This window comes from Cannabis sativa, chromosome 5, assembly GCF_029168945.1.
Source record: "Cannabis sativa cultivar Pink pepper isolate KNU-18-1 chromosome 5, ASM2916894v1, whole genome shotgun sequence".
Lineage (NCBI taxonomy): Eukaryota > Viridiplantae > Streptophyta > Magnoliopsida > Rosales > Cannabaceae > Cannabis > Cannabis sativa.
The window spans coordinates 64,529,894-64,552,390 of record NC_083605.1 but is presented as its reverse complement, the minus strand read 5'-3'; the positions used below and the strand labels follow the sequence as shown (position 1 = coordinate 64,552,390).

General features: G+C 30.5%; 2 protein-coding genes and 2 non-coding genes across 4 annotated transcripts; all 4 read right to left on the bottom strand.

Moving 5' to 3' along the window:
* Positions 1 to 2,963: 2,963 nt before the first annotated feature.
* TRNAK-CUU (transfer RNA lysine (anticodon CUU)) lies at positions 2,964 to 3,036 on the bottom strand. The gene has a single exon. It is a non-coding gene; the product is annotated as a tRNA-Lys (tRNA).
* On the bottom strand, positions 3,037 to 7,753 carry LOC115716028 (methylsterol monooxygenase 1-1). Its single transcript, XM_030644714.2, has 5 exons — positions 6,257 to 7,753; positions 5,670 to 5,992; positions 4,205 to 4,352; positions 4,000 to 4,032; positions 3,037 to 3,300 (listed from the first exon to the last, which is right to left on the bottom strand). The coding sequence occupies exons 1-5, from the start codon at positions 6,656 to 6,658 to the stop codon at positions 3,223 to 3,225; spliced, it is 984 nt and encodes a 327-aa protein (XP_030500574.2). The 5' UTR covers positions 6,659 to 7,753; the 3' UTR covers positions 3,037 to 3,222.
* On the bottom strand, positions 7,455 to 7,527 carry TRNAK-CUU (transfer RNA lysine (anticodon CUU)). The gene has a single exon. It is a non-coding gene; the product is annotated as a tRNA-Lys (tRNA).
* Positions 7,754 to 7,897: 144 nt separating the features above from the next.
* LOC115716029 (methylsterol monooxygenase 1-1) lies at positions 7,898 to 11,312 on the bottom strand. Its single transcript, XM_030644715.2, has 5 exons — positions 10,780 to 11,312; positions 10,273 to 10,595; positions 9,349 to 9,496; positions 9,015 to 9,047; positions 7,898 to 8,438 (listed from the first exon to the last, which is right to left on the bottom strand). The coding sequence occupies exons 1-5, from the start codon at positions 11,107 to 11,109 to the stop codon at positions 8,373 to 8,375; spliced, it is 900 nt and encodes a 299-aa protein (XP_030500575.2). The 5' UTR covers positions 11,110 to 11,312; the 3' UTR covers positions 7,898 to 8,372.
* Between the last annotated feature and the right edge of the window lie 11,185 nt (positions 11,313 to 22,497).

Sequence of the window (22,497 nt, the reverse complement as noted above, 5' to 3'; positions counted from 1 at the left end):
AGAATAAAATTTTAATGTTAATTTGATATATACATATATATATTTTACGTATAACAATAAAAGATTTAATTACTCATCTAAATTAAATGAAAATACTAATTAGTTCAATTGGATGTATTGGATTTTTGGACACCTTATCCAACATCCAATCTGATCTAATTGGATATTCAAAAATAACATCCAGTCCAATCCGATCACAACTGTATATCTAATACACCCCTACCGATGTCTACATCGACGAGTTTTTCGATGATAGTGTTATTATAAATTTTACCAATTTTATTTATAGTTTTTTTGTTTGATTTCCCATATTTTTAATTTTGTTTATTTTTTATTCTCATATTTTTTGCATTATTTATTGAGATTATTTCCCAAATACACAAAAAAAAAAAATTACAAAAATACAGTTGTATAGAATTTTAAATATTTCTACGATTTTTATGATTTTATTTACAGAAAATATGGTCTTTTTATGTTGTACTCTTGTTAATTTTTTGTTATCTGCATGTTATTTTTTGTTATTGTTTTGATGTTATTTTGATGTAATTTTCTTGTTATTTTAGTATTGTTTCTATAAAAAATTGTAAAAATATAAAAATAAAAATCTTTAAACATAAAAATATAATTTTTTTTATAAAGATAATATTTCATGTATTTATCCCTTATTTATTTCTATGATAAAGTGATGCTATTATTTTTCTCATCAAAAACCCCTATATATCATGTATATATATATATATATATAACACATATACAACCATAAATTAAAAATTATTAATTGGTATAATTTATAGTTTTTTGTTTGATTTTCCATATTCTTAATTTTGTTTATTTTTTATTCTCATATTTTTTTACATTTTTTATTGGGATTTTGTCACAAATACACAAAAATAATAAAAAAAAATTACAAAAATACAGTTGTACAGAATTTTAAAATATTTTAACGATTTTTATGATTTTATTTATAGAAAATACAGAAAATTACATCAAAATAACATCAAAACAATAACAAAAAATAACATGCAGATAACAAAAAATTAACAAGAGTACAACATAAAAAGACTATATTTTCTGTAAATAAAATCATAAAAAATTGTAAAAATATAAAAATAAAAATCTTTAAACATAAAAATATAATTTTTTTTTATAAAGATAATATTTCATGTATTTATCCCTTATTTATTTCTATGATAAAGTGATGCTATTATTTTTCTCATCAAAAACCCCTATATATCATGTATATATATATATGGGTATGCTCTTAATGGGTATTACCCATGTATGGGTATTTTATTCTTGACCATTGGATCAAATATCTAATGGTTGATATTTATAATCATTAATTAAATATTAAAAAAATTAATATTTCCTATTTTGTTATTCTCTATATTCCTAAAATAGATAAAACTATAAATAGAAATAAAAAATTTATAAATGGAATTGTTATTTAAAAAAATAAAACACAACTAAAAAAATTAACAAACTATTTTTTTTAATAAAAATCATTTTAAAGATTAAAAAGAAAAAAAGTGTATATTTATCTTTTTAAAAAATTTCTTCATACTAGAATTCTAAATTGCATTACTGAAAATAAAAAAATAATAATTATAAGATTTAAACTGTAATGCACATAAAATGTATAAGATTTTTTTTTTTAAACCTAAAATCTTTAATTTAGAATAATTAACAATTATTTATATGTTTTTATTTTTTAAAAAAAATACTTGAGCTTACCAAATCTATAAGAACAAAGCCAATGAAGAAAATTTTAACAGAAAAAAAAATGAAGGAAGAAAAAAGTGTCATAAACATTATTGAATAATGACAATTGCCAACACAAGAATTTCAGCACAAAAAGTTATATTTGACCCCTAGACAAGATTATCATCTTCCAATCCTAAAAATATAAATAATGAACAACACTTCATTAGTTATTCTAGGAGAATGATTCATGGTAATATCAAAAAAATCATTGGATGGTAATAATATTTTAGCCTAAGTAAGAACTAAAAAGTATTGTAGCATTTTATTTTTAAGAATATAAATAATATTAAGACAATTGGATTCCACAATCAAGCTCCTATTCTTCTAATAAAAAAACACATTAATATACATGTAAATGATTTTTAGTTTTATAATAATAAATTATTAATAAACTCATAATTTCATAAAATAATAAAGTAGTAATTTTAATTCATTTTTAAAAATAATTTATAATTTTTTTTTCAAATTATTAGTTGTAATTATTATTTCCAATTTTATAAAAAATAAATATAATTTTTTTTTTAAAAAAATAATTTTTAGAAACTTTCCATAAAAAGGTTATTGGATTATTACCTTATTAATTTTTTTTAGTTTCCATCAATGAGTATTACCCATTAAGAAGTGTTCCATATATATATGTATATATATATTTATATAACACATATACAACCATAAATTAAAAATTATTAATTGGTATAATTTATAGTTTTTTGTTTGATTTTCCATATTCTTAATTTTGTTTATTTTTTATTCTCATATTTTTTACATTTTTTATTGGGATTATGTCACAAATACACAAAAATAATAAAAAAAAAATTACAAAAATACAGTTTTACAGAATTTTAAAATATTTTAACGATTTTTATGATTTTATTTATAGAAAATACGGTTTTTAAATGTTGTACTCTTGTTAATTTGTTGTTGATTTTATGTTATTTTTTGTTGTTATTTTTCAGTAACTTTTATGTAATTTTCTTATTATTTCTATAAAAAATTATAAAATTATAAAAAAAAATCTTTAAATATAAAAATGTAAATTTGTTTATAAAAATAATATTTCATGTATTTATCCCATATTTATTTCTACCATATAAAATTATATTATTTTTTCTCATATGAAAAAACCCCTATATATAATATATATACAACACATTGTGCATAAATTTAAAATTAAGTGATATAATTTATCAATACCATCACGCCCACCGTGGGGCTCGAACCCACGACCACAAGGTTAAGAGCCTTGCGCTCTACCAACTGAGCTAGACGGGCTTTTATATTGGTACTATGTTTAAACAATGTATTACATAGTTTTATGAAAAAAAAAACAACTCAAAATAATGGAAAGTAAGCATTCTTTTCATTTCATTTTATTTTATTTTAAATCTCCTTTATGAACTACACTAGAAACTATACAATTCGATATATTATTAAATAAACATAGCCAGGAAATCTTCACTAATGGAACTTGTTAAGATCTAGACTTGAACAGTTGTATGACCCTCCATTCTGTGTTTTGTAACTTTCATGCTTCAGCTGAAAGATAGGAAAAATAACATATGACTACAAAATACAAATTCTATTGAAAAGAAAAAAAAAACAGCTCAACTTAGATTAAAAAGAATATTAATGTTATTGTTATCATTTTAAATGGAAATGAAATCGAAAACACACAGCAATAGTACCAATCTTTTTATTGGGGCATTCCAGGGGAGAAAACCAGAATGAAATGTTTATGTCATCTTAATTCCATGCTAAACACAATGAACTTAATTGGCTAGTTATGTTAAAACTAATACACTACTAATACCCAATCAAGAATGACTTGTTATTTCTTATTGTGAACATTGTCCCACATAAAATAAAATGGTAGGGTATTGAACCATATACAAGAATAAGGACTACTCCACTTATCGCCAATTAGTTTTGAGATGGAACTCTATGATTCTCAACATAATATCAGAGTCATATCTGCACCTATACAGATAATGACCATGTACAATTTAAGATTGGTGAGCAAAAAACAACCAGCATCTTGAGAAAGAATATTGTGGGCATTATCTTACATAAATAAAATAGTAGAGTATTAAGTCATATATAAAATTATAGACTACTCCACTTATTATCAATTAGTTTTGAGATAGAAATGTTACATGCTAGTTGTACATTTGTGTATGCAATAATAGCACATTATGTTACTAGTACTACTCATTCTATATTTTAAAAAAGGATTACCTTCTTGAGGATCTTCTTGTGATATTGGAATCCCTGGTGAAATTGATCAAAACAAAATTATTGTGAAAACAGAAAACTATAATAACTGCCATGTAAGTAAGGTAAAAAAAAACTCAAGTCTCATACCATTAAAGAGTAAACACATAATTGAACCTTTTAGCTAAGTGCAGTTTTGTTCATCTCAGTAATAACTTTACATATTTACCTTGTCAGTTCCATAAATGAAATCACAGTAGGTAAAAACTGAAGCAAAGTTACTTTGACTATGTTGTCCAATTCGGTGATGGTAATCATGATACTCAGCTCCTCCATAGAATGGAATACATTTTGTCAGGCTCCAAGGAAAGTCATACCTGCATTTGAATTGTTGATTACAATTAAGTAATACATTGAACAGAAATTCATTGAATGAAATGAAATCTTTACTACTCTACTGAAAGTAAAAGAACCAAAGTAGCTTAATAATATTGTGGGAAAATTACAATTAATGCGCAAAATCAAATAATTAGCAATGACAAGATTAACAAATAACACATATTAAAACATGGATGAACAAAGCATCTAAACCAGAAACGATTAAAGTAATAAAACAATAAAATTAACACTAAGATATATACTGGTTTAAGTCTTATAGATTGATGTGATTTATAATTCTACTCCAGTTCTAGAACACCACCAAAATCATCTTTATTGATTGAACAAGAATAGGATACAATACAGTTGAGATTGATTCTCTGTTGGATTCTCTCAAAGTGTTTGCTCTCACACTCTTACCCAAGAATCTTCTTCATCCACAGAAGATTCTTCATACAAATTCCAAACCTAATCTCTCTCTTTTCTCTGTACCTCTCTCTCCCTACCTCTCAATCTTTCTCTCTCAAGATCACCTCTCGAAACTCATCTGAACTTCTTCTGCCTTTAAAAGCTAAGTGTTGGTGGTATATATATATAGGTCTAGGAAATGGATCCTAAAGTCGATGGTTGCAAGTGCTAAGTTAATTAGTTAGTTACGACTTGACAAACTTAACAAACTCCTCGTAGCAGAATCTCCACACCAGCTTAAGTTATAGTGCACTCAGATGAAGCGAACACTTCCGAGGCAATGAACTGAAGCACACGCTGAAGGGTCGTCTCGGATTAGAATAGAGACAGTTGGAGTCAACTATCCGAAACTCCCTTTCAGGAGGGAACAATTTACCATTCGAAACTCCTTTTTCGAAAGAGTAGCTTTCCTGAGGGCTCCTCAGGTGGACATAATAGGCATCCAAGAATGTCTTTCCAGAAGACACCTATCATTTTACGAGACTTCTTCCAGATGAAAGAACTAGACTTCCAGAAACGCCTTTCCGAAAGACATTAACTTCTCATAACCAAAAATAATTTTTGGAGATCATTTCATTTAGAGAAACTATACCATAAATATTAAATAACCTAACTTAGAACTTTGCTAATAAGTTTTAGCTATCTCAATTAGTATAGCCAAAACTTCACATCAGACCAAAGACAAGGGATCCAAAAAAATAATATGTCGAATAATATACTTCACATGGAAAATTCTATTAAATAAACAAGAAAAAATTAAGAATATAAACAACAAGAGATCTTCAAAATAATTCACTTTCATTATTTAACTGCAAAAGGAAAAAAGAAAAGTGAAGGTGTATGTTTACCCGCTGTGAGTTTCAATGGCCTCAATATGCCTTAAAACCATCCACAACCAGAATGTGATCATATGTCCTGGAACAATAACCGGGCCAAGAAAAGCTGGGAAACCCAACATCAAAATCTCAGCCCAGTGGGCATAGGGAGCTGCAAATACAATTGGAGCAGTGAACTCATGATGCACTTTGTGAATTTTCTCATAACCCCATTTGGTGTGAAGAAATCTATGGACCCAGTAGTTTGTGTAATCCTCCACCAAGAAATAAACAAACAATTGAAGAGAAATTTCCCACCCAGATGGCAATGGCAGCCCTGTTCTAATCCCAATCATCTGTTCATACATTAAAAACAACTCTTAAATGCAACCCTCCAATCTTGAAGCAGAACCTTAAACACAGCTAGATTAAAAAACAGTATCAAAGGATCCTATTACTCCAAGGCAGGTTAAACACTCTAGCCAAATTCATAATCTTGTACAAGAAATCAACTCTTAGAACTTGAAGCCTGTAATATTTCAAAAAATATGATCTTTGAAAAAATTAGAACAAAACCAAATTCTAGAATTTTGTATGTATACAAATCACATTCCACTGACCTGAATAGAAGGGTAAGAGAGGAGTTGGAGAGGAGCAACAACGAGGAGGAAGGTTGTCATAACATCCTTGTAGCAACCGAACATCTCAGAAAATGACAGCATAACTTTGGGCTGAATCTTGTACTTGTCTAAACCAAGTGGTGATCGGAGAATCTCGAGGGAGAGGGTGAGAAGAAGAGGAACGGTAGAGAAGATAAGAATGAGGAAGATAGTGTTATGGCTGTAGAGGAACAAATCAGACTTGCTAGCTGAGTAGTTGAACCACAGAGTCTCGGCATAGGTGAGGTTCCGCCCAAGCACGGCGGCTGCATCGTTGATGGTGTTATAAGGCAGCATTATTGTAGAGCCAACAGGGAGAAATGCTGAAATGGGCAGTGGCAGATTATATAAATTTCCATACATAAGCAAATAATCTTAATTTCTCTCTTGGAGTCTGTCCCACACCATTAAGTAGTGGTACGTTAAATGTTGGAAGCATGCACAGGAAATGCAACTCGGTGGATCACGGATGGATAGTAATGATTGCCCATTTCATTTACAGACAAAAAATTTAATAGGATACAGACTGCTATGTATGTATGCCTATGTGCTTTAAGGAGAGCCTCACCGTTAACAGTAATCACCCCATTCTCTTTCAATAGAATACACATGTTTATTTGTAGAGGTTGGCACCTCAATAAAGTTTATACTTTTGAAATGATTTCAATTACCCTTTTGTTTTGTTGTTGTTTTTTTTCTTGTCTTCTTTATCATTTCAAGAAAAGCTGTTCTTTTTTTTTTTTGGAAGCAAAGGAAAGGAATTTTATTCAATCAAGCAACTGCACTAGCAGCTTACAACACAACCATTAAGGGAGTCAGTTCTAGCTAGAATCTCGATCTAGACTTCACTTTCACTAATTACATTCACTGTATTAACATTTAGCTTCAAAATTCAAACTGGAGTGGAGTTGGCTGAACCAAGTAGACCAGTCCTCAAAATTCAAAGGCCAAGTAGAAATCCACACTCCTCAAAAACTTTGTTGTTATGTGTTCAATTTTTTTATTTTATTAATTTTGATAAAAGCTGGTGTGTTCTTATGCATCTTAATAAAGCCAAGAATACAATGTTCGAACTTGGTTTCTTCTTCAAATATATGGTTTTTTAAGTGATAATTTGGTTAAAATAAATGAAACCTCTCAAATAATAAAATAAATAGGACGCCCACCGTGGGGCTCGAACCCACGACCACAAGGTTAAGAGCCTTGCGCTCTACCAACTGAGCTAGACGGGCTGCTGATTGTTTATTGAAACATAGACTTAAAATCTTAAATAAAAAATATATATATACTTCTGAATAAAGAAAAATAATAGTAATACACTTGTGAATGTTCTTCAAGACTTCAACCCATTTTTATATGAAGCTATCCTATCTTAATTATCACTTCGATACTTGTGTAGCATAAGAAGTATGAAGTGGAGTGAAGTACTCAATTGAAATATGTAAAGGTCAAATATGAAGACAAAAATAGTGAGAAATGGTTAGCTACAAACAAATGAGCCACTTAGTTAGGTATATAATAAGTGATTTACTAGGCATAATTAATAATTATAACTAATCTGCTTTTGTTTATTGTGTTTTAGCTTTGAGGTTCCACAGACAATTAGCAGACAATAATAATTGTTATCATTAACCTTAGTTCTCAGTGTTGTTACATTAAGAAGAGGACTCGGCTTAATTACTAAAAAGTGGCTCTACTGCTCTCTAACAAATCAGAGTACATAATTGCAGTGGTAAGAAGTTTCTCATGTGGAATGAAAAGCTATAACTTCAACATAAACATTAAACACAGTTGTAGCCAGGAACTGATTCTTCATATTATGATTTAAACATACTCTCCACAAAAACAGGGGGAAGAAAAAGAAGATGGACATGTCTCTTGACTCTAATTTTACAACCTTAAAACTATAAACTTTCCCCGGACTACACCTTATCACAGTTTCGAACAACCCCATGTTAATCATTGCCATACAGAGCCACTATAGGTTTTCTATCTTTTTTACCGGACTACCAAAGAGATGTCAACTTGAAATCAGAGAGCTTTTCAGATCGTTACCAACAGAGTTCTTACATCTTCACTAATCAGACTTAAGATCTTGACTTGAACTATTGTATGATTCTCCATTCTGTGTTTCCTCTTTCAACTGAAAATGAAAAATGAACATAATATTAGAAAGACAAAAGAATGCAAGATTAATCCAAAATACAAATCCTCTAAAACAAGATAATGATACAATGAAGAAGAAAATGCTTCCCAAATAAAGTAGATGAAGAATTATCATTCCTAGTTTCCGTATTGTTTTCTAATAACTCTACAGAAAAAGCTTCACTACTCTTTTGCTTTCAAAATTATTATTATCTTTTCAGATGGTAATGCACTTCGAAACACACAATAATAGAACAGATAACCCACATAGGTACCTTAAAATGACTAGCCTAATTACATATCTTGGCTGGAGCCTTAAAGACATAAACCAACCAGGATAAACTTAACCTATGATGGTAGGGCAGCTGTCCATTAACATGCTTCTATACTTACTGTAAAAGATGTGTTGCTGGGAACTCCAAAGATGCTAAGCAAGGCAATCAACTTAAACAGCTAGTTATGTTAGATTAGTAAACCACAGTAAACCTATCAAGAATGAGACTTAGAAAAGCCATCAAGCATCAATTAAAAATAGCACTAGAAAACACGAATATAAACTTTTTAAATGGGTTACCTTTTTGAGGATCTTCTTCTGATATCGGTAGCCCTGGCGAAATTGATCAAAACGAAATTATCGTCAAACCATAAGTTTTAGTCAGTACACATTAACACGTTGAGTTTCATAAGGAAAAATACTTGGACACACAAAATTACACCTGTCACAATGCTACATTCATTGATGTCATGAACTCATGATATTTTATAGACATTCATGTAAATAGTATACTATAGTATACTCTTACATTATTACTACTTTAAAAAATGGTTAAAAAACCATGCCACAACTTTGAATGTAAATTTTGTATATCTTAATTGTTACTCAATTATCAATAACATTATATATTTACCTTGTCAGTTCCATAAATGAAATCACAGTAGGTGAAAACTGAAGCAAAGTTGCTCTGACTCTGTCCTCCCACATAGTGATGGTAATCATGATACTCAGCACCTCCATAGAATGGAATATATTTGGTGGGGCTCCACGGAAAGTCATACCTGCATTAGAATTGATTGTTTTTTACAATAGGTTCTACCATAACTTCACAGCAAAACAAAGACAAGAATATAAAAATGAGCATCTAGCAAAAGAACAGAAATATCTCTCCATTTTATTTTTATTTTTCTAGAATACCACAGTAAAAATATAACAAGCAGACAGCGAGAAATTATTCTCACCAAATCTCTGATGTAAAATCCACATCAATTTATTTTTCATCCAGTTTATACAACAAAAACCCCATCAACACTAGTCCCTGGCCTACCATCCTTGAAGAGTTGAAATACACACATACATATCCATCAAGAAAACATTCTAGCTTAAATATATAAATATATATATATATATATATCCATAAATGACACATACTTAAAAGTCGAAGTGTCAAGATTCAGGTTTTTCATATAAAGTTTTTGGAAAAACAAAAAACAGGTGGCATAATTTTTTATTTTATTTTTTTAAAAAAAATAAAATAAAAAACAAAGGTTGTTCTTTTACATACAGTTTGACAATTAAAAAAACAACAGAGCAATGAAAAGAAAGGTAGCACATTGATCCTAGTCTCCATCATGAAAAGGTAAACCACTATCGTAAAACCCTTCAAATCAAAAGTACTTCACATGCAAGCATATTAAATAAACTAGAAAAAAGGAATTCTAAAGGTTTATTATTGAGTCACAATCAACGAAAAGGAGATAAGGACCATGAGATAGTGAAAAATTATCGATCTTTATCTAGAGTAAAAGGAAAAACAAAAGTGAAGTGGCATGCGTACCCGCTGTGAGTGTCAATCGCCTCAATCTGCCTTAAAGCTATCCATAACCAGAAAGTGATCATATGGCCTGGAACAATAGCCGGACCGAGAAAAGATGGGATACCCAATATTAAAACCTCTGCCCAATGGGCATAGGGTGCCGCAAATCCGATTGGAGCAGTGAACTCATGATGCACTTTGTGAATGTTCTCATAACCCCATTTGTTATGCAGAAATCTATGGATCCAGTAATTTGTATAATCCTCCACCACAAAATAAACGAACAATTGAAGAGCAATCTCCCACCCAGATGGCAATGGCAGCCCTGTTCTAATCCCAATCATCTGTTCATACATAGAAAACAATTCAAGCAAACGAAAAACACCACCCCAGCTGTTTGACATTACATACATAATACCCAGCAAATTGTTTCTAACAAACACTTAAAAGACACGATCATTGGAATAATCTTTGTATAGATCAGAACCCAGAAACAAAATCAGCTTAAAATCGAAAATCCCAACGAACCTGAATAGAAGGGTAGGATACGAGCTGGAGAGGACCAATGACGAGGAAGAACATTCTCATAACATCCTTGTAGCAAGTGAGCATCTCAGAAACCGACAAGCGAACCTTGGGCTGAATCTTGTACTTGTCGAAACCAAGGGATCGAAGAATCTCGATAACGACGAGAGGTACAGGGACGACGGAGAATAGGAGGAAGAGGAAGAGAATATTATGGCAATAGAGAAAGTAATCGGACTTACGAGCAGAGTAATTGAACCAGATTGTCTCGGCGTACGTGAGGTTCCGGCCAAGCGCGGCGGCAGCTTCGTGGATTGTGTTGTAAGGTAACATTGTGAGGAGGAGTGGTGGTATTATTCTCCGGGGAGCCACCGGTCGATGGTGGCGAGGAGAAGGAGATTTGTGGAGAACGACAGAAATGAATTGAGTTGGGTTTTGGTGTTTTTGGATTTGGTTTAAATACGAATGAATGAAAGAGAGTGGGGTATTGGGTTTGGTTTGGCGTTTCGAAATATCGAAACGAAACGCCAAGGGGAACCACGCTCTATCATTGTCGTTTTCGTTTTCAACTTTATGAACACGACTATGACCACCAGTACGGGTGCATTTGAAAATATAATTATACTGTAAGTGTATTTTCTAAAATAGTACAAATAGGACCCTGAATTGATTTTTTGTCAAAATAAATTTAAATTATAATCCGATCTAAAAGTGTTATGACAAAACTGTTTACATTTTTTTGTATTTGTCCGTATTAAGCATTGTCTTCAAGTTGGTTGTATTAAAAAAAAAAAGTTGTTAAAAATTAAGCTCAGGGTCCTATTTTTACTATTTTAGAAAATACAGGGTTCATTTTGTCATTTAACAAAACACAGGGTCCAATCTGTAACTTTTGCAAAACACAGAGTCCAAAATAGTATTTACCCTTTAATTTATAATAACAACTAAACATAACTATCTTCCTTTCAAACCCTAAAAAATTATAGTTTAATCACAAAGTTTATAAAAATTATATATATAAAAAAAGAAATATTTATGTATCGGGAGGAGTTCGATTTCTATTTTTATTAGGTAATAAGCGATTTGTTGAATGGCTAAAATTGCTTCTATAAGAGGGTCATAAAAATTCGCCCTTTTTCCTTTTCTGCACTGACGTTTTGTTATGAAAGTATTTCTACACAAGTGTGGAGACTATTTCCATAACCAGAGTTCTTGCCTACTCGAATTTTAAAATATTAATATTTTTCAAATTGATCTAATCCCTTTTATTCCTCGTATTTCTCATAGGTTCTAGTTTTCGAAAAGAGACCCTATTCTTGTTTGCAAGGAATATGTTTTCACGTGTCTCATTCAACTCTGTATAAACAGTATAAATTAGGACTTATTTCTCACATTTTTTCTGCTTCTTTTTATATTTGGATGATTCCTTGGATTCATCCTTTCTCTTCCCAGTGGCTCATTTATTGGGAATTATTTTACCAGGATCTTAGATCTACTCACAAGTATGTTGTTTAAACATCCTAAATAAGAACTTTCTAAAACGATAAATTAAACACATATAAAGTTAAGAAAACCTTACATTGATGCAGCGGAATTAATGTCTCCTTCCACTCAGATCTCTAACCCTTGATTCCTTTCTGTAGCAGAGTATCATCAAGATCTGAGCCCGAATGTCCTTCTTCTTCAAGTTTGATCCTTCACAGTCTTCCAATCTATGATTGAGTTACTGCTTGCTATGTGTGGGCACTTACTCTTTCACTAGGGTCACGAAAAAGATGAAGGAGAAAAGAGAGAGGGTTTCGGCCAAGGTGTAGAAAGTGGGGAAGGCTCAGTTTTTCTGAAGAGAGAAATTTCTGCCAGAAAGCTAATGAAAAGCATTGTATGTGACTGAGCCATCACTTTCTATTTATAGGCAATTACTAGGTTTAGGTTAAGATTTATTTGGCATTAAAATAATGAAAATATTAATTTGAAAAAGCTATTTAAGTGGTCGGCCATGGTGTGTTATTGGGCCTCACTTAATTTTGCAATTTTATCAAATTTTATCTCTATTTTCTCAAAAACGCCAATTTTCCAATTCTAACCTTTTAAATGCCAAAACTAATTATTTAATAACTAAAATAGATTATTAAATAATATTGTCATTTAATTTAATTATTAATTAGACATAAAAAGTCTATTAATAAATAAATAAACCTAGAAACTCTTTTCTTTACAATTTCACCCCTGCTTAGTGAAAATTCATAAAATTAGACATAGTCTAACTTTAGAATTATAATTGATCAATCACGAATCAATTAATGAGTCTTACAAGCAGAATGTTCTCAACTGGAATGGGGACCATGGATCTATATGCTGAGCTTCCAATAAGTGAACCAAATTTACCAAGTAAATTCCTACTTATTAATTCTTCGTTGAATCCACTCTTAGAACTTAGAATTGCACTCTCAGACTTATATAGAGCATATTGTATGTTTCACGATATCAATATACTATCTCATTTAACCATTGTTATAATCTTATTGTGATTTAAAGATCCTCTATATAGATGATTTACATCGAGATGGGATTTCTTTACCGTTCTCACCCCTCAATGTATTTTGCCCCTTAAAACACTTAACATTCGTAAATGGTGTTTAGTGATCTAATAATTAGTCAGTTAAACAAGAGCTCATCCATTTACTTCTATTTGCTAAGCTCGAAGGGAATCATCACTTGACTTCTATACACCAGTAGAAGCTATAGATTCCATATTTATGTTCAGCACTCCCACTCAATCATACTATCATGTTCCCAAAATATACTTATCACCCTGACCCGAAAGTAGGCTTAACTAATAAATCTAAGAACATGAATAGCACTCCTGAGTTGAGCCTAAGCATATCAGGATTTAGATTCTTTTAATCTTAAGATCAACTACTGATATTGACTTGGAAAGATATGTATAACGGTAAGTTTGTAATATCTTAACTTAGTTGCAATATCGGTCCAGTCCAATGTATACTCCATACATTCGAAACTAGTATACTTTACTAATGTCCTGGAAAGAACATAACACTTACTCCAAGTGTAAGTACACATTATCGCTGATTATCACATCAGTGTAAATCCAATAACACTGATGAAACAGGGACCAAAACTTTTGATTCATATGATCACAATCACATTCCACTGTGTTGACAATACTGTAACTGTGAATAAACATATGATTTGGATTTAACTGGTTCTGTGTGTATGAATGTAATAAACATATTAAACATATTAAACCATTAGCATGTAAAATTCATGCAAACATCAATCACTTCAAATTTCTTATAATGATAACTAATCAGATTGTAAAGAGTTTTATTTAGGGCATAAAACCCAACAAACTCCCACTTGCACTAATATAAAACAAACTGTGCAAATAGGTCAATCTGATGTCTTGATCTTCAGATCAAGTGTAATATATTTGAATCCACCCAAACTTCTGGAAACTAGTTCATAAATACTCTTATGAAACATCCTTTACTATATGCTTTACTCATCAAGGGATACTGAAATCTTTCTTTTTATTTTTAAAAGTACATCCGAATTAACAGAAGACATATCTCTCATATTTTAAAATATGTAATTGAGATAATACAGTGTAGACTTTTCTTCAGTGATATAACTTTCTGGTATTTTCGAATAGACCAAGTTATAGTTCTTCTCTGGTAGAGCTTGAATTATTATACAATAATTCCTCCACCCCCAAAGTAAGCACCATCTTATAGAAATCGAAATTAGATGGTGAGATACGAGGACAACTGATACACAGTTCCTTAATATCTGACATATAGATCACTTTCATAAATCCTTCTTGAATATCTTCTAATGTTCCCTATTTGATTACATCTCAGATAGCTCCCACTCAATAGCAGATGTCTGGTTAAATAATACTTTTAACCTCTGATTGTTTGGAGAGTTACCTAGTTGTGACATTTGTATTAGTCTAAAACTTTAAGTTAAGACTAAGTCATCAACATAGCAGACTAGTATTTTGAAGTGAAAAATACATGCCAGAGATAAAGTAATCAAAATTAAGATACCATCAAATTTTATGAGGATTAAGAATTCTTGGTTCAAGTCATTCGAATGGACTGAACTAGAGTTCTTTATCTTATTCTCATAATTATGATAAGCTATACCTATCCATGTGAATGGTTAGATTTGCTTTTCAGTAGTGTTCTTAAGTACCTATCACAATTATCAACCTAATGAAGATGGGTATAGAACTTTAAAATTCTCCCACTCAATTAAGGTAGTGTGAAACTTTAACAAAGAACTTTCAAAGGTATTAAACTTTTACTTACAACAGTAAAAACGAAATGGAACATACAATCAAGATCAAGAATTTATATTGACAATAGCTGACTCATTATATTACTTCCATGTTAAAACAAGATATGTGTTTCATAGGGAATTGTGGAATGGACTCCACCCCTAAGAATATACATATAGGGTACTATGGATAACCTCCACCCCTAAGTATATAGAGATTATGATCCACCCCTAAAGGTTGTAAAAATCATGATTCTCTTAGTGTGATATAGTTTATGTGGAGTTGAATACTATCCAGAGTTCATTAGATATAAAAGATCGTTGAACTGCATAGTATCTAGAGTTCATTAGATATAAAAGATCGTTGAACTGCATAGTTTTCTTAACTTTTCTCCACCCCTATCAGATCATAAGATCCTTTTATTAAACAAATTCTTAATAATTGTATTAGGATTAACAATTATTGATAAACATAGAAATAATTTATAGTGTTTATTTAATATAACTATATGAAGAGTTGTAAATATTATAGAATTTGCATCAATAATAAAAACACTTACACATACAAACATATAAATATAATGTGGTAATTGTTGATGAAGATAAAATTAAATGAAGCTCAATCTCATAAATTGCAATAGGGAATTTCGAAAATAAAACTTTATTAATAAAAAAAATGTATTGCAACAATATGAGAGAAACAGGGATTAATATCCCTGACTAAAATTTGAAATCCAAATTTTCTTTAAACTAAAACAATTAATTCAAAAAAAATTGAAGAGCTTCATCTTAATCTGGACGATTTCACCCTTGGTCCAGCTTGCTGATCCAACTCGATTGAGTTCAAGTAGCTTGGCCTATAAGAAGAAGAAAACAAATAAACAAAGTTAGTCCAGAATCATAAATCCAATTGGATAATAATTCACTAAAACTCTTAAAGTTTATAAATGGAAATACCTTGTTTCTTTGCAAGAAGTTTAGGACACTGGGGTTTCCAATGACCTTTCTCATAGCAGTAGATGTTGGGTTTTATGCCCTAAATAAAACTCATTTCAATATAATCAGATTTACTTATTAATATAGATCAGAAATAACATTTAATGTTGCATGGTTCACATGATTTATTTCATGATTATACGTACATAATATATGAATTCATCTGAAACCCTTTTCACATACTTGATCCTGTTTATTGTGCCGTCAACACATTGGAAAGTAAACATGACTATGTGAATAAAGTTTCCTAGATTTATCAGACATAGGGTTTTACTGATATGATAATCTACAACAAGAGTGTACTTGCATTTGGAGAAATGCTATGTTCTTTCCAGAGCATTGGTTAAAGTAAAGCTCAGGTTGGATGCATGGAGTATGCATCGGAAGGGACCGATATTGAACTTTGACTTAGATTTATTAAACTTACCGTAATATCTATTCAAGTCAATATCGCCTAGTTGATCCTAGATCAAATGTTCTTAATCCTGTTATGATTAGGCTCAATCTTGAAAGGCTATTCGTGTTTTTTGATTTGTTAGTTAAGCCTACTTTTAGGTCAGGGTGATACGTACATTTTGGGAACACGGTAGTGCAATTGAGTGGGAGCGCTATCATAAACATGGAATCTATAGCTTCTATCTGGCGAATAGTAAGCAAAGGATGATCTCCTTCGAGCTTGACCAAACGAACATAAATGGTGGAGTACTCATTTCACATAAGCTGAAATATCATTTATACGGGGTCAAGTGTTTTAAGGAATAAATACATTGTAGGGTGTAACAGTAATTTAATCCCTTTACAATGTAGATCATTCGTATAGAGGATCATTAATCACATTAGGATTATAACAATGGATAACTAATGATGTGTCTATATGGTGGAACATATAGAGCATTCTATATACTGAGAGTGCAATTCTAAGTTCTATGCGTGGATTCAACGAAGAATTAATAAGTTAGTGAATTTTAGTGCTAAATTCTTGATCTACTTATTGGAAGCTCGGTTATATAGACCCATGGTCCCCGCACTAGTTGAGATAATATTGCTTGTAAGACTCATGTAATTGGTTTAGATTAATCAATTATAATTCTCAAATTAGACTATGTCTATTTGTGAATTTTTCACTAAGTAAGGGCGAAATTGTAAAGAAAGAGTTTTAGGGGCATATTTGTTAATTATGATACTTTGTATGGTTCAATTAATAAATATGATAAATGACAACATTATTTAATAATTATTTATAGTTATTAAATAGTTAGAATTGACATTTAAATGGTTGAATTAGAAAATTGGTATTTTTGAGAAAATCAGATGCAGAAAAGGTAAAACTGCAAAATTGCAAAAAGTGAGGCCCAAATCCACTAGTATAGGGCCAGCCACTTTTGTAGGAAATTTAAACTGATATTTTCATTATTTTAATGCCAAATAATTGAAACCTAACCCTAGTGAAATGCTATAAATAGATAGTGAAGGCTTCAGGAAAATTACACTAAATTTTCCACACTTCTGATTCAGAAAAACCTGAGCCTTCTCTCTCCCTATCTTTAGCAGCCACTTCCCTCTTCTTTTCTTCTTCAATATTTCGAAATCCTTAGTGTATGAGTAGTGCCCACACACAGCAAGTGATACCTCAATCATAGTGAGGAAGATCGTGAAGAAAGACTTTCAGCAAGAAGGAGGTTTCAGCATCAAAGATTCAGAGAAAGAGATCCAGGTTCAGATATTGATAATGCTCTGCTAAAGAAAGGAATCAAGGGCTAGATATCTGAACGGAAGGAGTCATATTATTCCGCTGCACCCAATGTAAGGTTTCAAGGTATAAGAAGATTGGCTGAACTAATTCATTTTTTTGATAGACGAATAATTGATGGAATTACGAATGGGGTGGGTATTTCGAGTTTTTTTGTAGGGGAAGGTATATTTTATCTCGAGATAATCTTGAATCTATTCTATCTTATCTAAATAAGCTAAAAATTAGCAAAAAAAATAAATTTGTAAATCCTTTAATTCTTTAGAGATAATCTGAAAAGCAACGAATTTGTATAATATACTTCGATTTATTCTATTTATTTTCTTTTGATTTTTTATCAATATAAAATCAAAAGAAAATCGAAGTAAATGGAATAGAAATGAGATTCTAGTGGATATAGAGAATCTTGAAACAAAACATATACCGCAACAAACAAACGAAATTAAGCGATTCGATCAAAATGAATGGTTATTTTGACTAAACAGTTATGGATGACTTGACAATTAAGTCCAATTTGGATTGACTAATCCGGTATATTTTCCACATTAATGGGAGTACGTCTATGTTTCTGCTTTACGAATATGATATTTTCTGGGCATTTACGATAATATCAAGTGTTATTCCTATTCTGGCATTTCTAATTTCCGGAGTTTTAGCCCCGATTAGAAAAGGACCAGAAAAACTTTCTAGTTATGAATCAGGAATAGAACCAATGGGGGATGCTTGGTTACAATTTCGAATCTGTTATTATATGTTTGCTCTAGTTTTTGTTGTTTTTGATGTTGAAACGGTTTTTCTTTATCCCTGGGCAATGAGTTTCGATGTATTGGGGGTATCCGTATTTATAGAAGCTTTAATTTTCGTACTTATCCTAATTGTTGGTTCAATTTATGCATGGCGAAAAGGAGCATTGGAATGGTCTTAGCTCTTGAATATTCATATGACAATAAAAAAAAATAAGATTGAGACATTTATGAATTCCATTATTGAGTTTCCCTTAGTTGATCGAACAACCCAAAATTCAGTCATTTCAACTACATCAAGCGACCTTTCAAATTGGTCAAGACTCTCCAGTTTATGGCCGCTTCTCTATGGTACCAGTTGTTGCTTTATTGAATTTGCTTCATTAATAGGTTCACGATTTGACTTTGATCGTTATGGTGGTACCAAGATCGAGTCCTAGACGGAGACCTAATTTTAACGGCGGGTACGGTAACAATGAAAATGGCTCCTTCTTTAGTGAGATTATATGAACAAATGCCGGAACCAAAATATGTTATTGCTATGGGAGCCTGTACAATCACAGGGGGATGTTCGCACCGATTCGTATAGTCTTGTTCGGGGGTTGATAAGCTAATTCTGTGGATGTTTATTTACCGGATGTCCTCCTAAACCGGAGGCGGTTATAGATGCTATAACAAAACTTCGGAAGAAAATATCTCGAGAAATCTATGAAGATCGAATTCGATCTCAACGGGAGAATCGGTGTTTTACTACCGGCCACAAGTTTCGTGTTAAACGCAGTACTCATACTGGAAGTTATAATCAAGGATTACTGTATCAACCACCATCTACTTCAGAGATCCCGACTGAAAGATTTTTCAAATACAAAAGTTCAGTATCTTTCGACGAATTAGTGAATTAACGAAGATCCTTTTGTACAGAATAATAAACAGCGAATCAATCTTAAGAAATTTTATCGTAAATGTGAAATACTTATTACTTATAATACGTATATAAAAAAAAACAAAAAAATGCGGGAGAGAGAAAAAAGATGCAGGGTCGTTTGTCTGTTTGGTTAATCAAACATGGGCTAGTTCATAGATCTTTGGGTTTCGATTACCAAGGAATAGAGACTTTACAAATAAAGCCCGAGGATTGGAATCTTAAACTTTATATGTGTTTAATTTCATCGTTTTAGAAAGTTCATATTTAGGATGTTAATAAACATACTTGTGAGTAGATCTAAGATCCTGGTAAAATAATTTCCAACAGTAGAAACACTTTCCTTTAAGTGTAGCATCACCAGAAGGAACAGGCTTTTTATTGGCTTTTGTTCGCTTCTTGGTGTTGTGCCACTTCCTTTTCGTTTTGGGCTTTGAAGCAAAGGCAACATTTGCTTCAGGTTTTATCGTCCCATTACCATTCCCAGGATTGTGAGGTTTACTCCCTTTCTTCTTGGGTCCTCCAATCAAATTTTCATAAATTTGAAGGTCATTGACTAATTCATGAAAGTCAATTTCCTTCTTATTCATGACATAATTTGATGTATATGGTAGAAATGCTGGAGTCAGGCTATTCAAGATAAGACTAACTTGAGTAGCACTGTCCATTTCAGCACCATGATCCTGGGCTTCTTGGAAATAACTAGACATGAGGAGAACATGGTCACGCACGTTTTGATGAGGTTCCATCCGTGCATTAATGTACTTCTTAGTCGCGTCAAAGCGTGACTGAAGTGATGCCTTACCGAATAGCTCATTTAACTTCGTCATAACTTCAGCAGCCTTCTCGGTTTTAGAAAACCGAGTTTTGAGGGTGTCAACCATGCTAGAAAGCATAAAGTATAGAGCCTTGTCATTTGCTTTCTGCCAACGCTCATACTTTTCTTTCACAGGTTTGGATGCATTGTCCCCAGGCACTTCAGGTGACGGCTCAGTCAAAACAAACAAGGCACTTTCTCCTATGAGAGCAATATTAATGTTCTCATTCCATTTATTAAAGTCAGATCCATTCAGCTTATTTTCAGTCAATAGTGATAACATGGGATTCATTTTGACAAAACATGATACTACAAAATAATAGAAATCAACAAATAGAAATTAAATAATGGTTTAACACAAAATCCATTCAGAAATTATAAGCACATAGCAAGTAGGAATGATATGAGAAAATACTTAAAAATTCAATCCTAAATAATTTCCAAGGTTTTCAACAAGGCGATATCGGTTGTCCCGTTTAGGCGAGAGTCAAAGCTACCATCCATTGAATAGAGTTGTCAGCTCATCTAAAATGTTAAACATTCTAGCAACCTTTTATTCGATCAAGATCAGAATCCAGCGTTGTCCCGTTTAGGCGAGAGTCAAGGCTATTCTATCTCATGAGCTTCTACCATTGTTTCGCAATTTGCAAGTCAAATATGGTCGCCACCATTAGGGTGATCTATACCATATAAAACACTTACAAACCACTTATCATGCGAGATTAAACGGTGCGAAATTGCTAATGAACGTTCCTCCATTAGGGAGGATTACTCACTAAAACAAACGCGGTGTAAAACCCACAATGGAGATCGAATATCTTAATAATAATAAAGCTCATTATTTAAAATGTATTTTCTTTATTATTCTAATAAATAAATCTCATTAAATTCTAAATTAAGAATTAAAATTCAAAAATAAGAATTTAATATAATATTTATAAAATTATACTTAGATGGTGATTGAAATAAAATTAATTATTTCCATCTTAGTAATAATCTTAAATATAAATATTAAGGAAATTAATTTAAGTTGAATTAAATAAATAATTAGCAACTTAAAAATTTCCTTTGAGAATATATTTATTGGGTTTGAAAATTTAAAGTATATAAAAATACAATTTTCGAAAATAATAAAAATAGAAAAGAAATACTTTAAACAAAAATATCACCTATCTAGATATTCTTTTGACTAGTTAATTCAATTTCTAATAATATATATATTTATATATATTTAAATTCATTTATTTTAAATTAATCAATTAAATCAAAAAATCATTGATTGAAGTTGGCCCAAGAATTAATTAAAATAAATAATTAATTTACAACTCAATCTATTTTTCAAAAAAAAAATCGAAAATATTGCATAAATAAAATGCAAATTTCGAAATTCATTAATAAAATAAAGAAAAAATATATATATTGAAAATTATTTAAATTTAAGTTGAAAAATTAAATTTCAACCAAAAAATAATTTTCTATTTAATTAAGTGTCATGAAAAATCAATAAATATTTAAGTATCATGATGAAAATCAACTTAGATATTTAGATTCTTCAAGTTAATTAAATGTATTAAATTCAAGAAATAAATAATTAAGTGTAGAGAAGGCTTAATTATTAATTTCTATTTAATACTAGGAAAAATATACTTAATAAAATTGTACCAAAATTAATTATTTAAATAATTAATTTCACAAAGTATAATATTTTCCTATTTACATATTAGAAATAATAAGTAGTCTAGAAATTACTATCTAGAAAATATCTTATTTGACTAAGTATCTTTTCAAAAAAAATTTAAAAAATATCTAATTTAAGTTAGATAGAAAAAATCTAAAACTTAAATAATTTCAAATTTAGATTTAATTAAATATCAAAAATTAAGTTGTAACCACTTAATTTGAAGATATCTTTTTAAAGTTAATATTTGAAAAGATATTAACCAAAAAAAAATATCTAAAATATTCCATTTCAAGTTAGTATTTGAAAAGATATTAACTTAAAAAATATCTTAAGAATCTTTAATAACTAATGCCTAAGATTCCTCAACTTGATTTAAAATTTAAATCAAATATTCAAATTTAAGTTAGTTAAGAAAAATCAGTTGTTACAACTAATTTATAACTTAAATAGGAATATTTAATTAAATAAGCTCCAGAAAGAATCTTAGTTAGTTAAAATTCTATATTTAAT

Excerpts from the sequence above, each read along its gene's own strand:
- LOC115716028 (XM_030644714.2), bottom strand. The coding sequence starts at position 6,658 with ATGTATGGAAATTTATATAATCTGCCACTGCCCATTTCAGCATTTCTC. Across the intron at positions 4,353-5,669 it reads GCCATTGAAACTCACAGCGG|GTATGACTTTCCTTGGAGCC; the intron begins GTAAACATACAC and ends ATTCAAATGCAG. Across the intron at positions 4,033-4,204 it reads TCATTTATGGAACTGACAAG|GGATTCCAATATCACAAGAA; the intron begins GTAAATATGTAA and ends CAATTTCACCAG.
- LOC115716029 (XM_030644715.2), bottom strand. The coding sequence starts at position 11,109 with ATGTTACCTTACAACACAATCCACGAAGCTGCCGCCGCGCTTGGCCGG. Across the intron at positions 9,497-10,272 it reads GCGATTGACACTCACAGCGG|GTATGACTTTCCGTGGAGCC; the intron begins GTACGCATGCCA and ends ATTCTAATGCAG. Across the intron at positions 9,048-9,348 it reads TCATTTATGGAACTGACAAG|GGCTACCGATATCAGAAGAA; the intron begins GTAAATATATAA and ends CAATTTCGCCAG.